This window comes from Fukomys damarensis, unplaced genomic scaffold (assembly GCF_012274545.1).
Source record: "Fukomys damarensis isolate Sample0158 unplaced genomic scaffold, DMR_v1.0_HiC HiC_scaffold_1, whole genome shotgun sequence".
Lineage (NCBI taxonomy): Eukaryota > Metazoa > Chordata > Mammalia > Rodentia > Bathyergidae > Fukomys > Fukomys damarensis.
In genome coordinates, this window is record NW_022900913.1 from 58,610,148 (window position 1) to 58,634,613 (window position 24,466).

The following is a 24,466-nucleotide window of genomic DNA, read 5'->3' on the forward strand; positions in this document are numbered from 1 at the left end:
ATGCAGTGAGCCAGGTACTAGCCATGTGTGGTCAACTCTATTTAAATCATCCTGTTTTGGTGGACAGCACAGATGTAGGACATTTCTATCATCAGTGACTATTCTATGGGATGGAGCTTGCTATAGCCTGCTACCTGCTTTATTTTTATCTGTAGCCCTCACCACTACATGCAGTTCTTTCTCTTTTTTATTATCTGTCTTGTCCCTCACCCCAAAAAAGCTCTATGTAATCAGGGACTTTGTGTATTTTCTTCAGTCTCTGCTTTTCAGCTCCCAGAGGAGTGCCTGGCACATCATAAGTGCTTACTAGATGCTTGCTGAGTAAATGACTGGATCTTGTGGGCCCTCTCTTAATCTGGGGAGATAAGTAGAATCATTGAGGGAAGTCCCTCTTTTTCTGTTCTTCCCAGCCCCAGCAACTTTTCCAGAGGCCACTTCCTGCAGACAACACCATTTCTGGTTTTGCTTCTCTTTGAGTTTTCCTCAGGCATTTCCTAAATCCCAGTGAAAGAGGCATGGTTGACCACATTCATCCTGAGGGGCTGTTGCCACACTCACAAAGGGTCCCTTCCAAATCTGCTGCTGTTCTGTTTAAAGCATGGAGCCATCTGCCAGATGGTCATTGGTCACATCATGGGATAGAATGTCTTGCTGCTGTTAAGGGTAGAAATTGTATATGGCACTATTGGAGCTGATTATGCTTCTCAGTGCAGACAGTTTGGATGCTCCTCAGGCACCCGGGTTTCCCAAAAGATGGCAGGGCCAATTATGATTGGGAATGGAAATTCAGGAGCACCTCACCCCTCATGGGCTCAACACACCCAAGATCTGCTTATGCATTTTTCCTGCAAAGCTGCTCTATGAACCCTGCACTGGAAAAGGGCCCAGGTCTCCAGAAGAGAACAGAAAGGAAGCTGTATTGGTCAGCTTTCCATTGGTGGGACAATCTCAAGGAGAATAGATTTTATTTTAGCTCATGGTTTCAGAGGTTTCAGTCCACGTTTGGCTGGCTCCAAGGCAGAAACATGGCAGAAAGGTATGGGGGACGAATGCTGCTCACTTCATGACAGCTAGAAAGACAGAAACAGCCAGGAAGGAAAAGGCTGGGGGCCGAATGTAGTTCTCAAGATCATACCCCCATGACCCACCTGGACGATCACTAGTGTGCTTTTCTAATCTCCTAGGTATCTCTGAAGCCAGTCAAATTGATAACAAGGTTAACTGTCACAGAAGTTAAATGATGACTCACAGCGTGGTTCAGAGGCTTCTGCAGCTAGTTCCACCTACTCTGTGCAGCTCATTCTTTCTGTTCCATGATGGATATTCAGTGAGTTGCTCCCCATAGCTGCTGACATTACACACCACGACCCACTCACTGGGCCTGGCAAAACTAAAGCTTGTGACCAGAATGTACATTATGGTTTTGAAAAATCAATAAGTAAAATCATATATAAGTAGGGAATTTTTAAATATATGTATATTTATATGCATATGTGCATTAAATAACTGGCATGATGAGAAAACATCAGAATTTCACTGGGGTATATAGAAGGGTTAAGTAATATCCTTTTTCTGGATGAAATGACCATCTTAATCCTTCAATGCCTAGTATTCCATTTTCAGAACATGGAACATAATAAAATTTTTTCTCTTAAAATTCTTATTCCTTGAGGTTTTTTTGGTGTGGGGGGGGTTGCATAAACTTAAGATGTTTATTAGATAGATTAAATTATATCATAAAAACAAAATAAAATGACAATATGATAGGTAGAAGGTGCTAGGTTATGAAAGTCTGTGAGGTCAAAGGACTTTGGGCTCCATGATTTTTTTTGAGCTTATGTTAGTATTTAGAATGGAATGCTTAAATGACTTGAAAATACAAATTAAAATGGATGAGAAGAAAGTAGAAGCAGATAAAGACAGGGAATTGGTATGATTTCTAGATTTTAGTAATAAGAATATCACATTCTTTAGTTATAGGCTTCTGAGTAAAAGAAAAGAAACTCTAGATCAAATTCTCCTATCAAAATGAAGCAAATGCCCAGGAGTAGCATGGGTTCATGTTTGGTAGGTTCGGAGGCCAGTGAGAATACTCAAAGACAGTGCCTCTGCTGTCCACTATGGGTGATGAAGCAAGATGGTCCCAGGCCAGCCTGTCTCCTGGTAGAGAGATGCTGCCCACAACAACAGAGGATTATTGTGACCAAAACACCCCTCTCCTTTTGAGCACAAATGTCACTCTCTTCCTTCCCATCAGTTACTTCATCTTAGGTCACATATTTTACCCATGGACAGAGTGGGTCCTCACAGCAAAATACTACAGTGTAGGCTCCCTGCTCAAGTGAGACAAAAGAGGCATGTAATGTCCCTACAACAAATCCAAAGAAAGAATTGACAAGCATTAGAGACCATCAGGAACAATGGAAAGAGGATCAATACTCATAAAGAAACAGCTATCACTCAGCACGTTATATTCCATTCCTTGAATTTTTTGAGGGAACATATATGAGTTTTATGCAAAAATTTAAAATTTTTTTATTTTTGGCTTAAATACATTAATGTGTTTAGCTCCAGAATTAATTTATAAACAGTACAGTTCTTTAGAAAATTTCCTTTGAAAAATAGTTAAGCAATTCTGCAGTTTATTTGGATGAGAATGTAGATGAGAGTGATCAATAAATATTTGGAAAGGATGAGTTAGGAAGCATAAATGCACTGATAGATATTAAAACGTCTAACATACTGACATTATGAAATGGGAGGAAAGTGGCTAAAGGTGTAGGGAAGGTGAGATGGGTAGGGGAAAGGTAATAAGGGAAAAGAAAAAATGTGAGATAATGAAAAGATGGAAATAAAGTGTTTGTAGATGGGGAGGGGAGGGGGGGTGAAGGGAGGGCAGGGACAAGGGGAAAAAATGAGAACCAAGACCTGTCATGTAGAGGTACAAGAGCCCAACAATGAATGTAACTGTACTGTATCCCTAAAATATACCAATAAACTCAAAGAAAAAAAAACTTCTAACAAACTGATGACAGTTAAAACTAGAACATGCTTATGAGAACAGTAATAAATAATAGTTGAAAGTAGAAGCAGGATATAAAACTGAAGAGATACTAAGACATGTTGAAGTTTTGTGTCTTATAAAGGTGAATTTTAATAATTTTCCAAAATATTTGGTTATTCATTTTTTAAAAATTCCTGCTCATACAATACAAAAAGTTCCAGAACTAAACATTAAACAATGAAACTAAAATTAATTAGAATAATTATCGAAAAATATTTCAGAAAAATTCAAGAGAGCCTTCATAAACTCATTGAAAGGTAGATAACATGAATACAGAAACTTTTCAATAGACAACCTGAAAATAATTTAGTAACTGTTCATGGCAATGTCCTACCATTGATAAGTCCATCTGAGGAAAATATATTCAATATATACAAAGAGTTTATTTCCTTACTGTATAAAGAGTCTTACAATTCATTAAGAAAAACACCTCATGATAGTTTCCTGTGGCTGCCCGACAAATTACCACAAACTGAGTGACTTCAAATACAGAAATTTATTCTCTCACGGTTCTGGAGGCCAGAATTCCAAAATCCAGATGTTAGCAGGGGCACATTTCCTCTAAGGAAGATAATCCTTCCTTATCCCTTATAGCTTGGGCAACTTGAGGGATTCCTCAGCTTCTGTATAGCTCTAACCTCTGCCTCCATCTTCATGCAGCCTCCTCTGCATCTCTGTTGTCTCCTTTCTGTCTTCATAAGAACACTTGTCATTTGATTTAGGGCCCATTTGGATGCATAATTTATCTCAAAATCAATATAATTACCTTTTTTCCAAATAAGGTAACATTCACAGGCTCTGGAGATCATTAAAAGTTCACTGTAAAGCTCAACACAAAATGGGGAATGGAGAAAAGATTTTCTTAGAAAAGAACATTCAATTTTACCAGTAATCAAATGCAAATTAGAATGATAAAACACCATTTTTCACTAATCTCAAAAGCTTCTTTCCAATATAGGTGATTGTATAAGGAAGCAAGGCTCTCTTACTGCTTCTAGAAGTTATAAATCATCCCAAACTTTCTGAAGGACAACATTGTTTTATAAAATCATAAAACTAGGTTTTTCTTTTGACCTCAGGAATTTTTAGTACACACATCAGTAATAATAAACTAATTCACAGCAGGATATAGATTAAATAAAATAGAGTACATTGTAAATAAAATAGTAGATAAATCATTTAAAAGAATGAGAAAATTTTCAATATTAAAGAAGATTGTGAAAGTGTTAACTTCTGGGTCAAGATGGTAAATCGAACACATAATAATTCCTCTCTCCTCAACCCGACCCTATTATCTACATGTATTGATGACACTTCAAAATACCATCTAGATAATAAATAGCTGACCTCAAAATAATACAAACAAATTCTTAGGTTTCAGGAAATGGAAAAGGAAGACATGGTTAGGACTGTATAAAAGCTGAAACTGTGCTTTCCACATTGTAACTACTATGAAGTCAGGCAAGCTGGAAGCCAGAAATACACTGCCCATTTCCACCTGGGAGAAGGAATGCTCCCCAGTGTCCACCATAGACAGAGGTGGGAAATGTCACCCACCTGGGAAGAAAACCTAAACCTTTGCACTTGTATGGACACTATGGAAATGCAGAACTGAACTACTGATGGACAGACTGGCTCATCAGTTTGTTGACCCTGTGGGGGTTCTAGCAGGGGAAAACTCAAAACCATATAACAAATAACAACCAAAATCCTATAAAAAAGATTATTAGTCAGCTGCCCTGTCACTGAGATATAATAACTGATAGCTACAACTTAAAAGAGGAGAGATTTAGTTTGGCTCATGGTTTCGGGTGATGCAGTCCATGGACACCTGGCTGTAAAGCAGAAACATTATAGTGGAATGGCATGGTGCATCAAACATGCTTTCGTGGTAGTCAGAAAGAAAAGGAAGGAATAATGCCAGAGACCAAGGATGAAGGACCAGATATACACCCAACAATATACCTCCATTGCCCACCCAGATATACCTGGAAATGTGTTTCACCAATCCCCTTGGTGACTCTCAAGGCAGTCAAGTTGACACAATCAAGCATAAGTATAACAGAAGTCCTCTTCAGTGCAGGGTCCTGGAAGGAAAGGAGTCCTATAAAACAATGTTTCTGAATTTTTTGGTCTGGTCTCAGAACTCAATTTTTATCCTCAAAAATTATTAATGGCAAAAGAGCTTCCATTTTTGTGAGTTTTATTTGTTGATCTTTACCATATTAGAAATTAAAACTGTGATGCTTTTGAAAATATAAAAAGCTACAAACAGATTAGCCACCAGAGCAATTGAGTCTTTATTTATTATGTAGCTTGTGAAAAATGCCACTATACATTCATAAAAAGTGAGAGTGAAAGAGTCAAATAACCTTTCTATTGTTATTAAAACTGTCTTCATCTCACAGGTTCCTGGGGATTCGCAGACCACATTTTGATAACTACTGCACCAGAATCTGTGCATGTTAGAACCAAGAATTACTAGATATGAATGGAGCCCTATATTATCAGAGATACTTGCTAACCCAACAAATGGGGAAATTCAAATCCAAAGAGTAAAAAATAATAGAGTAATTTGAGAAGGGCTGTAAATGCAAATGTACAGTGTGATCTACATTAATCATCTGCTCTTGGATCTGCATAATCTAAAATTGAAATTTGTTTTAGTCTCTTTCCTGTCACTGAGACAAAATACCTAACACTCACAACTTAAATGAAGAGAGGTTTGTTTTGGCTCAGCTTCATTGAGTTCAGTCCATGGTCAGCTCCAAGGCAGAAACCACATAGTGAGAGGGCCTGGTGGAGAAAAACTGCTTGTATCATGGTGACTGGAAAGCAGAGAGAGAAGGGAGGAGCCAGCAACAAGAACACACTCTTGCTGGTCACACCCTAGTGACCCACCTCCAACCAGGACCCACCTCCAAATAGCACATTCACCTACTGGACTCATCAGTGGATTCACTGATGAGAATAACATCCCCATGACTCAGTCACTTCTGCACACTGAGACTTTTGAGGAATATTTTAGATCCCAACCATAACAGAAGAAGAATTTCTGATTATTAAGAATGGTCATCCTTCTCTGCTCTGTGGCCTGGCCCAATCTAAGGGCCTCCTCTGGAGCCATGCCATTTCCAGGAGGCACCACTGTTTGGCTCTGGCACAGCACCAGGCTGGTGAGTATTATGTCATCAGCCTGGCTTGGACTCAGAGCCCTCTCTGCTGTGTGGCCTGGCCTGATCTACAAGCCTCCTCTGGAGCCACACTGCTTCCAGCGGGCACCACTGATTGGCTCCGACACAGCGCCAGGAGGGTAGCCCACCCACGATGAGATCCCCTGATTGAGCCAGTCCTTGGACGTACTCTGCAGAGGCATGGCAGGCTATAAAAGGCGGTGAATGATCCTATTATGTTTGTGATTTTATTGATAGGGATTAAGGATAGGGATTGATTTGATGAGTTGTTTTCTCAATTATGAAAATGAGAATGTCTGTAAGTCCATAGAGAATCAAAGGCTGGGACGCAGCTACATCAGGAAGATTTAATGACCCAAACATTGAATCAAGGGCAACCCAACAGCAAAAATAAAGATGAGAAAACACATAAGCAAGCCACAAAGATAGACTTCCAGTCCGCCAATGACAAACAGTAGGGCAAAGGAGGATGAAAAATCAGATAGTGAACCTCCAGGGCACTCAAAACTCACAGCACAGGAAGTAAAAAAAAAAAAAATAAACTGATCAATCAAGCTCTAGAAAAATTCAAAACAAATTATTTCCCAGATAACCATAGAGATGGTGAGCAAAATGAAAGACATGATTCGAGATTCCAGAACAGAAACTGACAAAAAAAAAAAAAAGATGAGCTTAGGAACATAATAGAAACCATGAAGGCCCAGAATAAGAAAGAATGGAAACAATGAACACCAACATAGGAAAGAAATGGAATCCATAAAACAGATTAAGACAGATATCCAGGAGATTAAAAACTCTATCGAAAGTGTATACAACAGAGTAAAAGATTGCGAAGATAGAATCTCAGCTGTAGAAGATAGGATAGCAGTGACCGTGAAAAGAGAGGTCTCTTAAAAACAGTAGAGGATCATGAGAAATCGATCCAACAACTCCTAGATGATGCAAAGAAGAATAACATAAGACTGATAGGAATCCATGAAGTAACAGAAGAAAATGCAAATGACTTTAAAAAGCTGTTCAAAGAATTAATGACAGAAAACTTCCCAAAGAGAAGGGAAGAATTAGACATACAGATAAGCGAGGCATATAGGACACCAACTAGCCATGATAAAAAAAAAAATCTACACCTAGACACATAGTAATCAAGATCCTGGAAACTCAACAGAAGAACAAAATACTACAAGCAGTAAGAGAAAAGAAACAAATCACATGCAAAGGAAAGCCCATCAGAATCACAGAAGACTTTTCAACACAAACCCCCAGGTCAAGGAGAGCCTGGAGTGAGGTATTTCAAGTCCTAAAAGAAAACAACCTCCAACCAAGACTGATGTACTCTGCAAAACTCTCTTTCAAAATGGATGGAGAAATAAGATACTTCCATGACAAAGAACACTTGAGAAACTTCATGAATACTAAACTAGCACTACAAAGAATTTTAAACAATATCCCAGAAAAAGACAATGAAGATCACAACACCAGGAGGCCCAACAAAGCAAATCAAATAGTCAAGGCAAGAAACTAAAAGGAGAGGACAAAAAATAAAAAGAGTCAACAAAAGGACAATAACATGACAATAATAAGTCAGTACATATCAGTTATAACTATCAATGTCAATGGCCTCAATTCACCAATCAAGAGAAATAGATTGGCAGAATGGATTAAGCAGCAAAATCCAACAATATGTTGTATACAAGAAACACACCTAGTGCAAAAAGAAGCCCATAGACTAAAAGTGAAAGGATGGAAAACAATTCTCCATGCAACAGGAGCCCAGAAAAAAGCAGGGGTAGCAATCTTATTCACAGACAAAGCAAATTTCAAACCAAAACTGATTTAGAGACAAAGAAGGCCACTACATCCTTGTAAAGGGAACAATTCAAGAGGAAGAAATGACAATCATAAACATATATGCACCAAATATAAATGCCCCCAACTGTATAAAACAAATATTAAGCAACATGAAAAACCAAATAACCACTAATGCAGTTGTAGTGGGGAATCTGAATACCCCACTATCAAAAATAGACAGATCATCTAGGCAAAAAATCAACAATGAAATACTAGAACTCAACCAAGTTTTGAACACATGGACTTCATAGACGTCTATAGAGTGTTCTACCCCAAAAAATCAGAATACACATTCTTTTCAGCTGCACATGGGTCATTCTCTAAGATAGGTCACATACTAGCATACAAAACAGGTTTGAATGAATGCAAAAGAATTGAAGTTATTCTCTTTATATTATCATGTCACAGTGCAATAAAGCTGGAGATCAATAGCACAGGAAACCATAGGAACTTCACAAACACATGGAAATTGAACAACACTCTCCTGAACAATCAATGGATCACAGAGGAAATCAAAGAAAAAATTAGACAGTTTTTACGTATAAACAAAAGTGCCAATAAAACATACAGGAATCTATGGGACAGAATGAAAGCAGTTCTACATGAAAAATTCATAGTACTGAATGCCCACATTAGAAAAACAGAGCAAGCTCAAATAAACAACCTAACGATGACTCTTAGACTCCTAGAAAAACAAGAGCAAGAAAAACCCAAAGCTTGAACAAGAGAGGAAATTATAAAGATTAGAGCAGAAATCAATGCAATGGAAACTAAGAAAATGATAAAAAAATAAATGAATCAAAGAGTTGGTATTTTGAAAGAATAAATAAAATTGATAAGCCCTTAGCAAACCTTATCAAAAAAAGGAAAGAAAAGCCTCAGATTCATTCAATCAGGAATGAAAAAGGCAAAGTCACAAGAGATCCCACAGAAATCCAGAGGAACATTAATACATACTATGAGAACCTGTACTCTAATAAAATGGAAAACACAGAAGAAATGGACAGATTTCTAGCTACATATGAATTACCAAAATTGAATGAAGAAGATAAAAACATTTTAAACACCCAAATCACACAATCAGTGAAATTGAAAATTTAATTTAAAACTTACCAACAAAGAAAAGCCCAGGTCCTGATGGATTCACTACTGAATTTTATAAGACATTTAGAGAAGATCTATTGCCATTACTCTTCAGACTTTTCAACGAAATTGAAAGAGAAGCAATATTTCCAAATTCCTGCAAGCAAATATCACTTTAATTCCCAAACCTGGGAAAGATGTAACTAAAAAAGAGAACTACAGGCCAATCTCCCTAATGAATATAGATGCAAAAATCCTCAATAACATACTAGCAAACAGAATACAGAGGATCATCAAGAAGATCATACATCCTGACCAAGTCGGATTTATTTCAGGGATGCAAGGATGGTTCAACATACGTAAATCAATTAATGTAATATATGATATTAACAAAGTCAAGAACAAGAATCACATGATCCTCTCCATAGATGCAGAAAAAGCATTTGACAAAATTCAACACCCATTCATGATATAAACTCTGCAAAAAATTGGAATAGATGGTCTATGTCTGAAATTAATAAAGGCTATCTATGAAAAACCAACAGTCAACATCATATTAAATGGCCAAAAACTGAAAACCTTCAGGTTAAAATCAGGAACAAGACAAGAATGCCCACTATCATCATTCCTCTTCAATATAATTCTGGAAACATTAGCCATAGCAATTAGACAAGAGAAAGAAATTAAAGCAATAAAGATAGGAAAGGAAGAAGTTAAACTGTCATTACTTGCTGATGATATGACACTCTACATTGAAGACCCAAAAAACTCCACCAAAAGACTTCTTGACTTAATTGACACTTTTAGCAGAATAGCTGGATACAAGGTCAACACCCAAAAATCAATAGCCTTCTTGTACACAAATAACAGACTCACTGAGAAATTAGGAAAACAATTCCCTTCAAAATAGCATCCAAAAAAAAAGGAAGTATCTAGGAATCAATCTAACAAAAGAAGCAAAAGACCTCTACACTGAAAACTACAGCACTCGGAAAAAAAGAGATCAAAGAGGATATAAGAAAATGGAAAGATATCCCCTGCTTCTGGGTAGGAAGAATCAACATAGTGAAAATGGCCATACTACCAAAACTGTTATACAGATTCAATGCAATACCAATTGAAATCCCAACACTATACTTCACAGAACTAGAAAGAAGAATTAAAAAATTCATTTGGAACCATAAGAGACATAGAATAGCAAAAGCCATCCTAGGCAACAGACACATGGCAGCGGGTATAACAATTCCCAATTTGAAACTATACTACAAAGCCATTGTGATAAAAACAACATGGTACTGGCAAAGAAGCAGACCTGAGGATCAGTGGAACAGATTGGAAGACACAAAAACAACTCCAGATGTAGTCAGCTACCTCATCTTTGAAAAAGGAGCTGCCAGTTCCCACTGGAGGAAAGATAGCCTCTTTAATAAGTGGTGCTGGAAAAACTGGATCTCAATCTGCAAAAGATTGAAACTAGACTCTTATCTGTCACCATGCACTAAATTAAAATGCAAGTGGATTAAAGATCTAAATATAAAAACAAAAACACTAAACTTGCTGGAAGATAAGTTAGGCAGAATTCTGGAAGACACTGGCATAGGAAAAGACTTTATGAACAAATCCTCAGTAGCACGGGAAGTAGCAGAAAGAATCAACAAGTGGGATCTCATCTTATTAAAAAGCTTCTGCACTGCAAAAGAAACCATCAACAGAACTAAGAGAAAACCTACAATGTGGGAAAAACTTTTTACCAGCTGCTCCTCAGACAAAGAACTATTATCTAAAATATATAAAGAACTCAAAACAACCAGCCACCCCACATATAAAGACCCAATTCTAAAATGGGCATCTGAAATGAACAGACATTTCTCAGACAAAGAAATAAAAGGAGCAAGTAAATATATGAAAAAATGCTCCACATCACTGGTCATTTGAGAGATACAGATGAAAACAACACTGAGATTCCTCCTAACCCCACAAAGAATGGCCGCTATCAAGAAATCACACAATAACAAATGTTGGCCCAGTTGTGGGGAGAAAAGAACCCTTCTCCATTGTTGGTGGGAGTGCAGACTGGTACAACCACTATGGAAGTCAGTATGCAAATACCTCAAAGAACTAGGATTAGAGGTTCCATTTGACCCAGCCATCTCTCTGCTGGGTATCTTTCCAAAAGAATTAATCATACCACAGTGCTATATGCACACCCATGTTTATAGTGGCACAGTGTGTCATAGGTAAAACTTGGAAACAGCCCATCTGCCCATCAGTTGGAAACTGGATAAAGAAGATGTAGTTTTTCTATAAAATGGAATACTACTCAGCCATAAAGAATGAGAAAGTAGATTCATTCATATGTAAATGGGTATGTTTTGAGGATATACTCCTAAGTGAAATAAGTAAGTCACACATATGCAAATACTGAATAGTTTCTCTAGTGTGAAAAACTAAAAGAATACTCAATATCCTAAGGAGACAAGTAGCAAATAGAAATAAAGGACCAAAGGTGTAGGGACAGTGAGAAGGATAGGGAAAGGGGAATAAGGTAAAAGGAAAAAAAATGAGAAAATGTAAAAATGGAATTAAAGGGTTTGAGGGAAGGAGGGGTGGGGGGGAGGGGAAAAAATGAGAACCAAGAACTGGCATGTAAAGGTACAAGATCCCAGTAATGAATGTAACTGTACTGTCTACCTAGCATGTACCAATAAATTAAATTTAAATTTAAAAAAAAGAGAATGGTCATCCTTGGGTAGTAGAAATACATATTATTTTTATTTTTGTTATGACTTTCTGAATTTTTAAATTATCTGTTTTTCCCAATATTTTAATCACGACAAAATAAACATAATATAACCAGGCAAGGTGATGCATACCTATAATCTCAGCACTCAGGAGGCTGAGGCAGGAGGATTGATGCAAGTTCAAGGCCAGCCTGGTCTACATAGTGAGTTCAGGGGCAACCTAAACTACATAGTGAGACCCTGTCTCAAAAGACCAAAAAATTAAAATTAAAAAATAAATAGAATTTACTACATGATCATTTTCATGTGTATAGTCAGTGTTATTAAATATAACCAAAATATTATACACTCATCATCTTTAGTGCCCATTCCTCCCTTTTCTCTGCCTCCTGGAAACTGTATTTGTCTTGTCATTTTGACAACTTTAAAAATCTCATGTGAACTAAATCACATGGTATTTACCCTCTTGGAAGTGTACTATTCACAAAGCAAAATCTTCAAAGTTCATTCATGTTATAGCATATGTCAGAACCTTTCCTTTTAAGGCATTCAGCAAAGTTCATATGTGTAAAAAGTTTGTAATTTACATAAAACCCTTTTAGTTTCACTAATCCAGGCTTTATGGAGATTTGGACAGGTGCTGAGGTCAAGTTTACCCTGGCCTAGGAGTTCTGTCCATTCTTTATAGAGCAAGTTAGTTGTATCAACACTACATTTTAGAACATTAATATACCTCAAACTAACTTTCTAGTCTCTTTGAATGACTTATTTAAAAATATACAGATATGCTAATGCTGTCTATTTTGCGGTAACTCTGTTAAAATCATAAGCAAGTACATTATGAAAACTTAGTTTCTGTTTTTTATAGACTTGAAATACTCTATTTTATTTTAGAAATATTATTTGAATGTAGATTTTCTGCCTTTCATCCTACTTCCCGTGATTAGCTCTAATTAGTTGAGTTTTGTGTTATTTTATAAAAGAGACTTCAAAATTTCAAGGACTTTAGCACTCATGTCAATAGTATAGTATTTCCATAGAACACAGTGAAGACTGTGGGAATGTTTAGGTAACACATTTACCCAAGATGCCTTACAATAAGCTTTGCATTGTGATTCTCCTGGAGAAGGGCACATGAAGTATGAAATAGAATCCTCACAAATTTATTCAGCCCTGGAATCTTTCCTCTCAGAGCACTTCACAGTGTATTCTAGATTGCATTTTAGAGAAATGCTCGTGGAGACATCTTCATAAAGAAAAGGGGAAGCAAAGAGTTGGCCTCCGGGTGGTGCTTTTGTCTTCAGTTAGTAACACTTCTTTACAGGGTTTTTATTTTTTTAAGTGTTTTCAGGGAGCTTTCATCCTAATAGGGAAGATCATCCCTTTTATCAGTAACTGTAACAGAAGACATGTTAAAATGCTAGAAGGCAATCAATTCTGCTTATCTGGGAAGATGAGATTCAGTTAAGCAGCACTGAAAGGAAATCACTTCATGAAAGATGTGGCTTTGACCTCCACCTTGAAGAGTGGGGATTTACATGTAAGAGTGCTTTAGAGAATTGAAGGGCAGGAGTTACCCTTCAGTTATGGATATCTGATGGCAATGATTTGGACAGGCTGGGATAATAAGTCATTATCTATTTCCTCATCTCAAAAATGTGCTCAGTGTGGAAAGTTCCGTGGGTGAACTCTTCTCATCCCCAAAGGAGCAATGGGAATCCTGCATAAGCCCAGCAGGCCCAAAGAGGGAGAAAGGCGTGGTGTCAAGGATGACATGATGTGTGGGCACATTGTCTACCCAGCTGGTGACTTTTCTTCAGTGTTGGATGTCTCCATTAGATTCCAGCTCATGCGGGAAAGGAATTGTTAATAAAGTGAGCACTCTGCTCTGGTCGGCTCCCTGGGTGTTGGCAAGCACTTTAGATAGTCCTTCTGGTACTGGTGTGGTGCTGTCTTCTACGTAGCTTTGGTGTTTTGGATCTTGATTTCCATCATAGTCTCCCATTTCTACTCAGAGATAATAAAGGTATAGTGGTTGAGTAGTTGGCTCAGGAGTGGAATTGCCTCTGTCTGAATTCTCATTGCTGTAATGATAAAATGGAATTTTAATATCACCTACCCCGCTTATTGTAAAGATTACTGGATGATAATATGTCTGATGTGCTCAGCCCATGGCTTGCCTAGGAATAGATTAGCTACTACTAGGATATAAGTGCAAGATGGTTTTAAAGCTGCAAATCCAAATATGATCAAAATGGACTCTCCCAGTAGCTAGCAGATATTAACATGTTTTGGGAAGGTGGCACTGTCTAAGATCTTTGATGGTGACAAGGAATAAAGCAGAAAGACTGACGATGTGGGCAGTGTCAGGAAATAGAAACATCTGTGTATGGGAAGAGTGGTTGTATATGGTAGGAGCTCATGTAGGATAGTTGTGAAATAGTATGTAGTGTTACTGAATATGTGCTGTTTGTCATGGGCCATCAACAGAGAAAAAACCCAAGATGTCTACCAGAATAACTCATTGATGTGTAGAACTTTTTGCATTTTATGTATTTGTGCAAAATTCCTGTCATGCATGATTGTGCATATCATTGAATCTATCAGAAATAACTGACTTATTATTTGGTTTAAGCAGCGACTTCTAGAAATATAATTTTTAATCAGCTGTGGATCCTCTAGTTTAACATGATGAGCAGGGAATCTAAACAAGAATTTAGAGGCTGGGATGAAGCTCCACAGAAGAGCTCTTGCTCTATTCACATGCATAAGGCCCTGGGTTCAATCCTCAGTACCACAAAGAAGAGAAGGAAGAATTATTTTAATACTTATTACAGAAAACGCTGTTCATATGCTGCCCAGACCCTCTGAGATCTCATTTGTTGTCTCTGTGCCTGGTTTCCTTTGCTCCCATCTGCTGACACTTGTACGTCTTCTTCTGAGGACTTCTCTTGGGCTCCTGGAGGGGTTTTGTCTTTCAGTGCAGATAGCTGAGAGTGCCTGCCTTCCATGCTCACACCTTAGTGGCCCTCAGCCAACAGTGGACAGGTAGAGGGTATGAAAACCCAGCACCTCGGCCCTGGTGGAGAAACTCTGAGGCCCCCTTACATTTCAGAGCTCCTCTGCAGGCTCAGCCTGAAGCTGATTCCTCAGGACTCTGTTTAAATTGCAGACCTGCTACATTCTTCATGCTCCTCATTTACCCCTTCTTCTGTCATGAACGATTTGCACCCCACCACTTATGATAGCATCTCCTTCTGGGGAACCTGACCTCTTAGATGTCAAACTCTGTTCTAAAAACACTGTGAACAGTTACAGCATTAGACAACAGGAAGGCGACAAAGGGGTAGGGAAAGGAGTATAATGTGATCAGAATGCATATACATTGGACCCCCCAAAAACATGTGAAACTGGGGAGCAGGGATGGAATGAGTAAAGCATATTTGGTACACATCTGCCAAAATGAAGCCCATTAATCTGTATGTTAATAGCACTGATAAAAAAGGTGAGTCAAAACAGTGTAAATAGCAAGTGATTTAATCCTCACGATTCTGTAGAGTTATTGCCCTTATTTCGTAGAGAAAAAAGATTACTTAAATAAATGAGAAGGGACATCATGTTTCCCTTGAAGTAATGACAGGGTCATGGCTTTACCTAGTTTCCTGCCCTCTTTGCCCACTTCATAACATCTTATTAAACTGCTGTAGTATCTTGGGAGGTTCAGCCACCATCTTGGGATAGTTCATCTGAAAAACAAAACCCATTTTGGAATTACTACCCACATGGAGCCCATCACAGACGAAAGACATCACCATTTTATTTTGAATCTTAAAAGCTAATTTAAATGAGAGGTTGCAAAACAATTTTAGAAAAGAGAAATTTAAAAAGATGTTACTAGAATGAGTGGCATTTATCATAACCTCAGCCAGAGCATCACTTGAGGTGGATGAAGCTGAGGTGAAAGCCCTGGGATCACCAGTCCGGGCTTGAGTCCTCGTTTCTCCTCAGACCAGCTTTGAGACCTACAGCTGGGTGATCCCTCTAAACTGTGCTGTTCTCATCTGTATAATGGAGACTATCACATCTATTTTGTAGGACTGCAGTTCAGACCAAATCAAAGAATAAAGGGCTATACACAAGGTTCTTAGTGCATTGCCTGGTGTGCAGTAAACACTAAATCAAGCTGCTTTGTTCTGTTTGCTGTTCACTGAACCTGTGCCTAACATATATGTTGTGGTATCACACTATGATTTGTTCCGGAAACAAAACTGGATTATCTTCAGATTCTGATGGTGCTGTAAGCAGCTGGTGTGGGGGCTTCACCTCCAGAGCCACAGCTTTGGTTCGGGCATGAGCTTTCAACACAGATATCTATTTGCTGTTTTCCTGACAACTTTGGGAATGAGCCAAACTTTTTGCAACTTCATGTTTATCAGAGAGGGGTAATAGATATAAAATATAATTCTGTCTCCCGAATGATCTGTCCCCTAGCCAAGCATCCTGAACATTTTCCAAGATCATTTTATAACAATGTACAAACCTACTTTTTCTATAAGTCTGCATTATTGTGAGATTACTGTAGTCTCACATGCAGTTGTAAGAACTCAGAGAGTTCCCCTAGTCCTCAGCCAGTTTCCCCTAATCCCAACATCTACAAACATCTGGTTTAAACAGACTCTTTTAAATAACTATGCTGACTTATGGACAAAAGTAAAATATCTTCTGTATTTTAGTGAGATTCCAAACTGCAAGACCAAGTCTCTTCCCTCAAGGATCTAGAAATTTAACTAGAGCTTCAATTCTGGGGATGAACAATCTTGAGTCAAGTAAAAAACTTCTGTATGCACTTGCCTTGTTTTGTGCTGGAATTAAAACTAAGGTTTTTCCATGAAGCATTTTCTTCAAAATGAAAATGCTTAGATGTAAAAGCCTTTTTTATTTCTCATTGCTCCAGCGATTAAATTGCTTTAGAGTAAGAATGGTCCACTTTTTAGTCAAAACCATGACACTCAGGACACCTGGCTTCCATACACGCTCCTTCAGGCTGGTGGTGACAGCATCTGTGGCTAGGAATAAAAGCAAAAAGCCAAATCCAGTCAGTGTATTGGTTGTGTACGGGAAACAGCTGATATTTCCTGTCAGATCTGACCAACCATCTCATGGATAGGTAGCAGTGGGCTTTATTTCTTCTTTGAAATGTTTTCATTTGCTATTAGCTTCTACAGTAGACATATCTCTGCCCCAACATTATTTATCAGTTACTTTCCTCTTTTCTTCTCTATTCTTCTGCATATTTCATGAGTTTCCCAGGTCCCCACGCTCCTTTCTTACCTCCTTTCAGTCATTTTTTACTGTTCTCATGGATCCTCCCACCTCTCCTGGCTTCTTTCTCATTTTCCTTCAGTCCCCCAAAGAGAAAGAAAAGGGAGAAGAAACTGAAGCATCCTCGTTAAAGCGTGTTGTACGATGCTTTGGCATCACAATCTTCAAGTTTGTGTTGTCATCTTCCTAAACACGGGCCTGTGCAGAGCCGTGCTGCTGTTCTGCTGGCTGGGCCCTTGTAACACTGACAATGACAGCAAACCCCCCAGCTACTCCAGGTGTTGACCATGCATCAGCAGGGAGCCAGGTGGGCTGTGTGTGCACAGGGAGAGCGAGGAAAGCTCCTCTGTGGCTTGGTCTGTGGGTTAATGAGAAGAAACCAAGAGACAGAAGGTGAAGAGACATGGAAGGTAATAACATGTATCTCCTCGGTTCTTTTTTTTTTTTTTTGCAGTTCTGATTTGAGCCCCGCACGGATGATGCTGTGAGCTGGGTCCCTGAGCAGAGCCTGTGAACAAGTTGCACCTTTCCAGGGCCATCAGCTGAGATACAATGGAAGAGGCTTACAAAGATAGGACTTCACTGATGAAGGGTGCCAAAGACATTGCCAGAGAGGTGAAGAAACAGACAGTAAAGAAGGTGAACCAAGCAGTGGACCGGGCCCAGGACGAATACACCCAGAGGTCCTACAGTCGGTTCCAAGACGAGGAGGAGGATGATGACTATTACCCACCAGGAGAAACCTACGATGGGGAAGCCAACGAGGATGAAGGCTCCAGCGAAGCGACTGAGGGCCATGATGAGGAAGATGAGATCTATGAAGGGGAATACCAGGGCATCCCCAGCATGAGTCAGGGGAAAGACGGCATAGTGTCGGCGGGGCAGCCCAAGGGCGATGAGTACAAGGACCGCCGGGAGCTGGAGTCCGAGCGGAGGGCCGACGAGGAAGAGCTGGCCCAGCAGTACGAGCTGATTATCCAGGAGTGTGGCCACGGCCGCTTCCAGTGGGCCCTGTTCTTTGTGCTGGGCATGGCGCTCATGGCAGACGGCGTGGAGGTGTTCGTGGTGGGCTTTGTGCTACCCAGTGCGGAGACGGACCTGTGCATTCCCAATTCAGGATCCGGATGGCTAGGTGAGTGCCTCGTCACCCAGACTGATTCTGAAACGGGTATTGTGGAGTACAGGGCTCACCAGTTAAAATAGATACTTTTTCTCCACAGCATTACATTTTCCAACAAAAACTTTATATTGAAAAATCTCTAAAAATACAGAAGAGTCAAAATAATTGTACAGTGAGCACCAGTATACAGCCACCACCTGCATTCTGTAGTTAACACTGTTTATATTTTCTTCATCATCTATCAAGCCAATTTACTTTGATGCATTTTGAAGTTAGAGGAGTGTATTTTCATTCATACTATTATGCCATGTACCACTTAATGAGATAATATATTGTAAAACATGCATTATTCTGTGATTTCATCTTTGTACCATAGTGTATAGTTACAGACGCAAATGTGACTAAGATACCATTAGCAGGGTAATCTTATGGGACCACTGACTCACATGTGGCCTGTCACTGACCAAGACACTGCTTTTGGCAGGTTGATGGTTGCCATGGCTAGATTTTCATTAGTTTCTCTTGTATAAACTCCTAACGATAGGTCTTTATGTGAAGTTTATTTGACACCTTTCTAAAAGCAGAGGTTAACTCTATAAAACTTGGTCAAATATGATTTCAGATGTTACGTGTGATAATGTGGCTTAAATATTTTTAAAACTCTGCTAATTTTTACTTTTCTTAGAATCTATGTGAATATTTGCTTTTCTATTAGCTTTAGTTATAGAATTTTCTCCAGGTGACTTTTAATAGATATCTTTTTCAAGGTTTGTACTTTTGAGCCCAAGTTGTAAAAATATAATTTCAAACCCATTTCAGAGTATATGAATATTTATATTATATATGCTGAAAATAATACGACCTCTCTATAAAACATTCAGACAGCTGATTTGATTTTTATGTGAATGTCACCATCGCCCAAGGTTCTCATTCTAACAAACCTGTAGTTATACTCTGAGTCTGTTGAGGCTAAGATTTGTTCACGTGGTTCCATGTCCCCAGCAGTTTGAGTCCCCTGCAGATGGTTGGTACACTAATCAGGAGGGTTTTCAAACTTCTTTTCCAAACTGCCTCAAAAGACATGTTATGTGCATGTAAAATCTTAATGTCTTTTGGAGTCCATAAAACAAAGTAAAAATACTTAATATCTATCTTTTCAAGAGACTTCTTTAAACCAACGCTTGAAAAACAAAAAGTACCCAGTTCTTTGTGTGCAAACATAGTAACTTAAGTAATGCCATCATCACTATAGCTAGATATTTTCTGTGTGATTAAAATTAAATGTCGCTCCTAACTTTCTGACAGTATAAGACATCTAATCATAAAGAGCAGAAAGATTTATGTCATTCTATTTTCTCATCACTTGTTTCTTTCATGTTATCCACTCCTGCAATTTACTTATGCTTAACTGAAGGAAACGGATCCACAAGTGCAGACTCTGTAGGGTGAGGGGTGGGAGCCAGGACATAGTTCTCATATTTTGTTGGTCGGTCATTTATGTGTCCAGCCATCAAAACACAGACCTCCCAATGCTTCAGATTGATCAGTTCAGCAGATCTTGTTCATATCTAGCATTGCATTGTTTTGTATTTTTTTTCTTTGGGGAGCAAATATAACAGCATAAGCCTGGACACCCAAATGTGTCAAGATTCCTCTAACAGAATGTATCAGTAGAGTGTTTCAGGAAGATTCTTAGAAGTATATCCACACAGATATTGAATAGTTGCAGGCTTAAATTTAGAATAAAACTCTTTTCATGTTCTGATCCTCACTTTTATATCAGAAACGTTACAGCCAAGTCTACACCCAGCATGGCTCGTGCCTTTATCTCCCTGTTTTGAAGTGGAAGTACCACATTACGTGGGGAGCTCTTATCAGCCATCCTCAGAGCCCAGGGCCTTGGGGATAAGACACATTCACAGGTGGCAGTCAGAAGTGTAGATAACACTGCAAAACAATAGGGACCCAGATCTTTTCATCTGCCTGTAATTGTGGCCTGCTCTAGTGAATTAACAATGAGTCCCCAGGAGTACACAGTTTCACTCCTGTTGTGAGTCCAAAACAGAAGCATTTTATTGGTTTCATAACTGTGCCTTTCAGACTTGCATTTCAATTATTTTGCCATTGTAATTTCACTCATAATTGCATTCTAACTGGGTCTCTTTAGACAAGCATTTAAATTGTTTTGCCATTTTCATTTCATCAGATAATAGCTTTGTAATATAATTACCACACTACGTCACAGCAATGGGATCAAAACCCAAAGAAGAAAGATGTGTGACCCGTGTTTGGTGGCATTTGTGGATATAGATTTGCAAAATGATTTTTCCTTTGACACTGAGCATTGTGCTATTTTCCACCATGAAGAAAAGGAATAAAAATAAGACTCGATTTATGTTTTAATTATGTGGGAAATTGATCCTCTCATGTTTTCTAGAAGGTTGACTTAAAGATAGCCAAGGGCATTCTGTGTGTACATGTGTCTGTGTGAGCGGTCTGTGAGTATGTACAACAGGGATAGAAGAAGTCAGAGTAAATATTTAATTACCTAATAAGCTGCTTTTAAAATAATACATTTCCTATTGCCAAAGTCTATTAAGCATTTATGGTGTGCAAAGTACAGCATTACTACAAGGGATAAGAGGACAAATTGAAATAAAAGAGACCAGGTTTCACTCTCCGAGGAAGTTACAGTCTAGAATTGGGAAATCAGAAATGTCTAAAGATGATCAATACAAGGAAGCAAATCTCAGCAGACCAGAGCAAAGTGCAAATAAAGAGACTTCAAGTGGGGAGAACGTGTTGAGGAATAGGGCACTGACTGAGGGAAGGAAGGATTGTATTTGGGAGCTTTTCCAGACATAGCATGGATTGGCTCATTGATGAGTTTGGAAGGGAGGGGATACAGTCAGTTAATAAAAGGAAAGCAACTCTTCAAGTGAGGGAATTCAGTCTACAGCTTCAAGTAGGAGGGAAGATGAGAAGCAGTTTTGGAGCTCCCATATGGCCTCTGTTGGAAAGAGCTGAGGAGGGTGTCAAAGGGCTGCTGCCCATGGGGGCTATAAGGCCCAACACTTGGGAACCATGTCATTTAAGATGACAAAGCCAGTGACTGTAACCAGGCAGAGGCTGCTTCCTGATGATGCTGCTTATGGTGCTGGCGGTAGAGGAAGAGGTCTCTTCTCTGCAGAGGAAGGAGCAGCCAGCAGAGAGGGGCAGTCTGGACACCATGAGAAGAAGCAAGGGAAGGTGGTTGACCTCTTTGGTGCTGCAGAGTCTTGTAGCAAAGACTCAAACAAGTTTCTTATTTCTGGCAATTAATTTATTGGCTGCTGCAAATGACTCTTCCAGTAAACACAATGAATAAGACTGCAAGTTTTACAGTCTGTGTGTTGAGTGGTATGGCAAACGGTCCTTCAGATTAGCAGCCATGGGTGGCAGGGCAGGGCTTTCTCTGGCACCGGTGCTCTCCTTCCCATGGCCGGCCTCAGAGTGATGCTCCAGTCTTCCCTGAGCACTAGGACTGATCTGGCTCCTCTCCAGGGCTTGCTAGAGAGGGCTCACTGGATTCGAAGGCACGAAGGACCTGCAAGCTTTTCAAGATCAGGCCTGCCCTGGATCCAGCCCTCGAGAGCAGAACAAGCCGCTTGCGTGTCATTTACATTTTTCTGCGTTTCCATCCTCACCATTTTACATCAGACATAAGAAAACCAAATTAGATTTTGATGATTGAATATGAACGTGTGTATCCATAGCAAAGGGTGCAATAGATAGCAAAAGCAAATAAATTATAGCCATTATTATAATTACTAGAGGAGTAAAGGTCATCTGGGAGGCTCATGTAATGTTCTAGGCAAAAACATGGATGGAATCCTGAACTAAAACAGTTAACTCTTTGAGGGAGGTGATGAAACTGGAAGAGAAACAGCCAGCTGTGCTGAATGAGGACGATCCATAGGTAGTGGAGGATGATATACAAGGACACAAGTAGCTAAGGTTGAAAACTGAAGAGGCAGAGCAGATGGGGAGGCTGGTGAATCCATCGGGGAGGTGTTGGTCTCACAGGCAGGAGAGATGTTAGGACCAGGACAGCTGCGTGATTCAAACAGGAACCAGGCAGAGCACAGCTAAACAGGAGGCAGAAAACGACCAACTGAATATTTAAAGAGGTTTTTGTTTTGTTTTGTTTTGAAATAAATTCCCCAGTATGAAAACTTTAAAAAAATTTTACAAGCCAGACACACCTATAATCCTAGCACTGTGGGGGGGCCGAGGCAGAAGGATTCAAGCCCAGCCTGGGCAGTTTGGGACTCTGAGGCTTTTCGTTTAGGAAAAAACAACTCATACATTAACATCATTTGTCTTAAAAGAAAAAACACATAACACATATGCCATGGGTTTGCCACCAGTGATCTAGATATTCAGTTTTTGTTTGGAACAATGTAATCACATATCAAACTTAAACATTTTCTTCCTTTTCCAGAAAAGATAACACATAGGTTTTTTTGTTTTTTTGTTTTTGAAGTTATAGGCAATTCATAATGACAACAGTCACAAATGAGAAATTTGATTGCTTTGGAGGATTAACCTATAAAATCAACCTGGAATACACAAGTATTTTAAAGAGATAGAGTAATAAACTTTTTCTAAAAAGAGGCAATAAAAGCCCAGTGATAGGGCTGTGTTTGTCTGTTTTGTTCTCTATCGTATCCTTGCCCAGATCAGTGTGTGGTAAATAAGATAAATTTTTTAAAAATCTTATAAATACGTGAATGGGAGGTCTCTGAAGTCTTTAATACTCTGAGACCTCACTGGAGGTGTGGACATATCTAAAGCAGGAAGGTGTTACTTTGAACTGGAACTCAGCCACAGTAAAAACTTCAAAGAGAAAGACATACATGCAGATGCTGGCTGTTCCTTTCCAAAAGCTTCTGGGCATGGGGTGGCCTAATCTGCCTGATGGTGGGGCTGTGTGCATCCCTGCTCTAGGGAAAGATGTGAAAGGCATTCTTGGCCCGGAATCTGAAGATGTGAATCCTGTGGCTACGCTCTCTCAGGCTAATTCCATGCTCTGAAGCAGTTAGAGGATTTCAAACTCCATTCATCTTTTATCCTGGGTCACAACTTGCAGAGCCACTGGGCTTCCTGAATAAACACCCCATCTGCACTACCCTTCAGCTTTTCTTTACAGTGTCCGCAGTATTAGCTAGAGTTGATTGGCATATTAGGGAAAAACAGAAGTAGCCCCAGAACAGTAAGGCATCATTGCATCTATATCTGTATGATGGGAATTTCACTCAAGACATTTTTTTTCATTTTTAGTAGCTCTTGCAAGTATAAAATATTCATAAATAATTCTATTCCATATATACAGTATGATAACAGGGTATATTTTTGGATGGAAATGCAGCAGTGGTTTCATTTTACTTACTACCTTACTGTCAGCTGCATATTATCAGACTTGGTGTTCCTGTTTCTTCCATTCACAGCTAGAGTAGTCATTCAGCAACTGTCTGCTACGTGGCAAGCACTGTTCAGGCTCCAGAGATGTAATGGTCAATAAAACAGAAAATATCTCTGGTGAACTCGACGCATGTTTCTCAACCTCTCTTTCCATAGCCTTCACCTGGATGGATTCCTTAGAACAAGCAGAATTCTTCTCACTGCCTCCCACCCACCTTCACCCGTCCCTATGGCCTCCTCCTCCTCCCCTTCCCTTCCTTTTTGTCTTCTCCCCCTCACTTTCTCCTCTCTTCCTCCTCCCTCTCCTGCTCCTCCTCTTCCTCCTTCCTTTTCTTCTCTCCTTCCTTTCTTTCTCTCCCTCTGTGCCTCCCTCTCTCTGTCCTTCTCTCTCTCCATTTCTTTGCTTTTGGCTACGTACAGGACAGATAGTTTCTGGGGCTGGGACAGACTATATGGATATGATCAGAACCATCATAGCTTAGTGATTTTTTTCCCTGCATCTTTCCCTATGCTCTCAGATTCCTTTATATGCTAACTAAAGAAGAACTATCTTGGGGCCAGGGATTTAGCTCAGCGGTTCAGTGGCCTGCCTCGTAAGCACTAGGACCCGAGTTTGATCCCCAGTACCAAA

General features: G+C 39.3%; 1 protein-coding gene and 1 long non-coding RNA gene across 5 annotated transcripts in view; one reads left to right on the plus strand and one right to left on the minus strand.

Annotated features, from left to right (window-relative positions):
• Positions 1–24,466, plus strand: part of Sv2c (synaptic vesicle glycoprotein 2C) — a 206,865-nt gene that overhangs the window by 38,827 nt on the left and 143,572 nt on the right. For all 4 annotated transcript variants that reach the window (XM_010619116.3, XM_033761491.1, XM_033761488.1 and 1 more), the window contains one exon: positions 17,707–18,384. In XM_010619116.3, coding sequence (XP_010617418.1) covers positions 17,805–18,384 — 580 coding nt within the window. In that variant the 5' untranslated portion in view covers positions 17,707–17,804. The remainder of the gene's footprint in view (positions 1–17,706; positions 18,385–24,466) is intronic.
• LOC104858777 lies at positions 13,691–17,334 on the minus strand. Its single transcript, XR_779219.2, has 3 exons — positions 17,262–17,334; positions 15,585–15,676; positions 13,691–14,014 (listed from the first exon to the last, which is right to left on the minus strand). It is a non-coding gene; the product is annotated as an uncharacterized LOC104858777 (long non-coding RNA).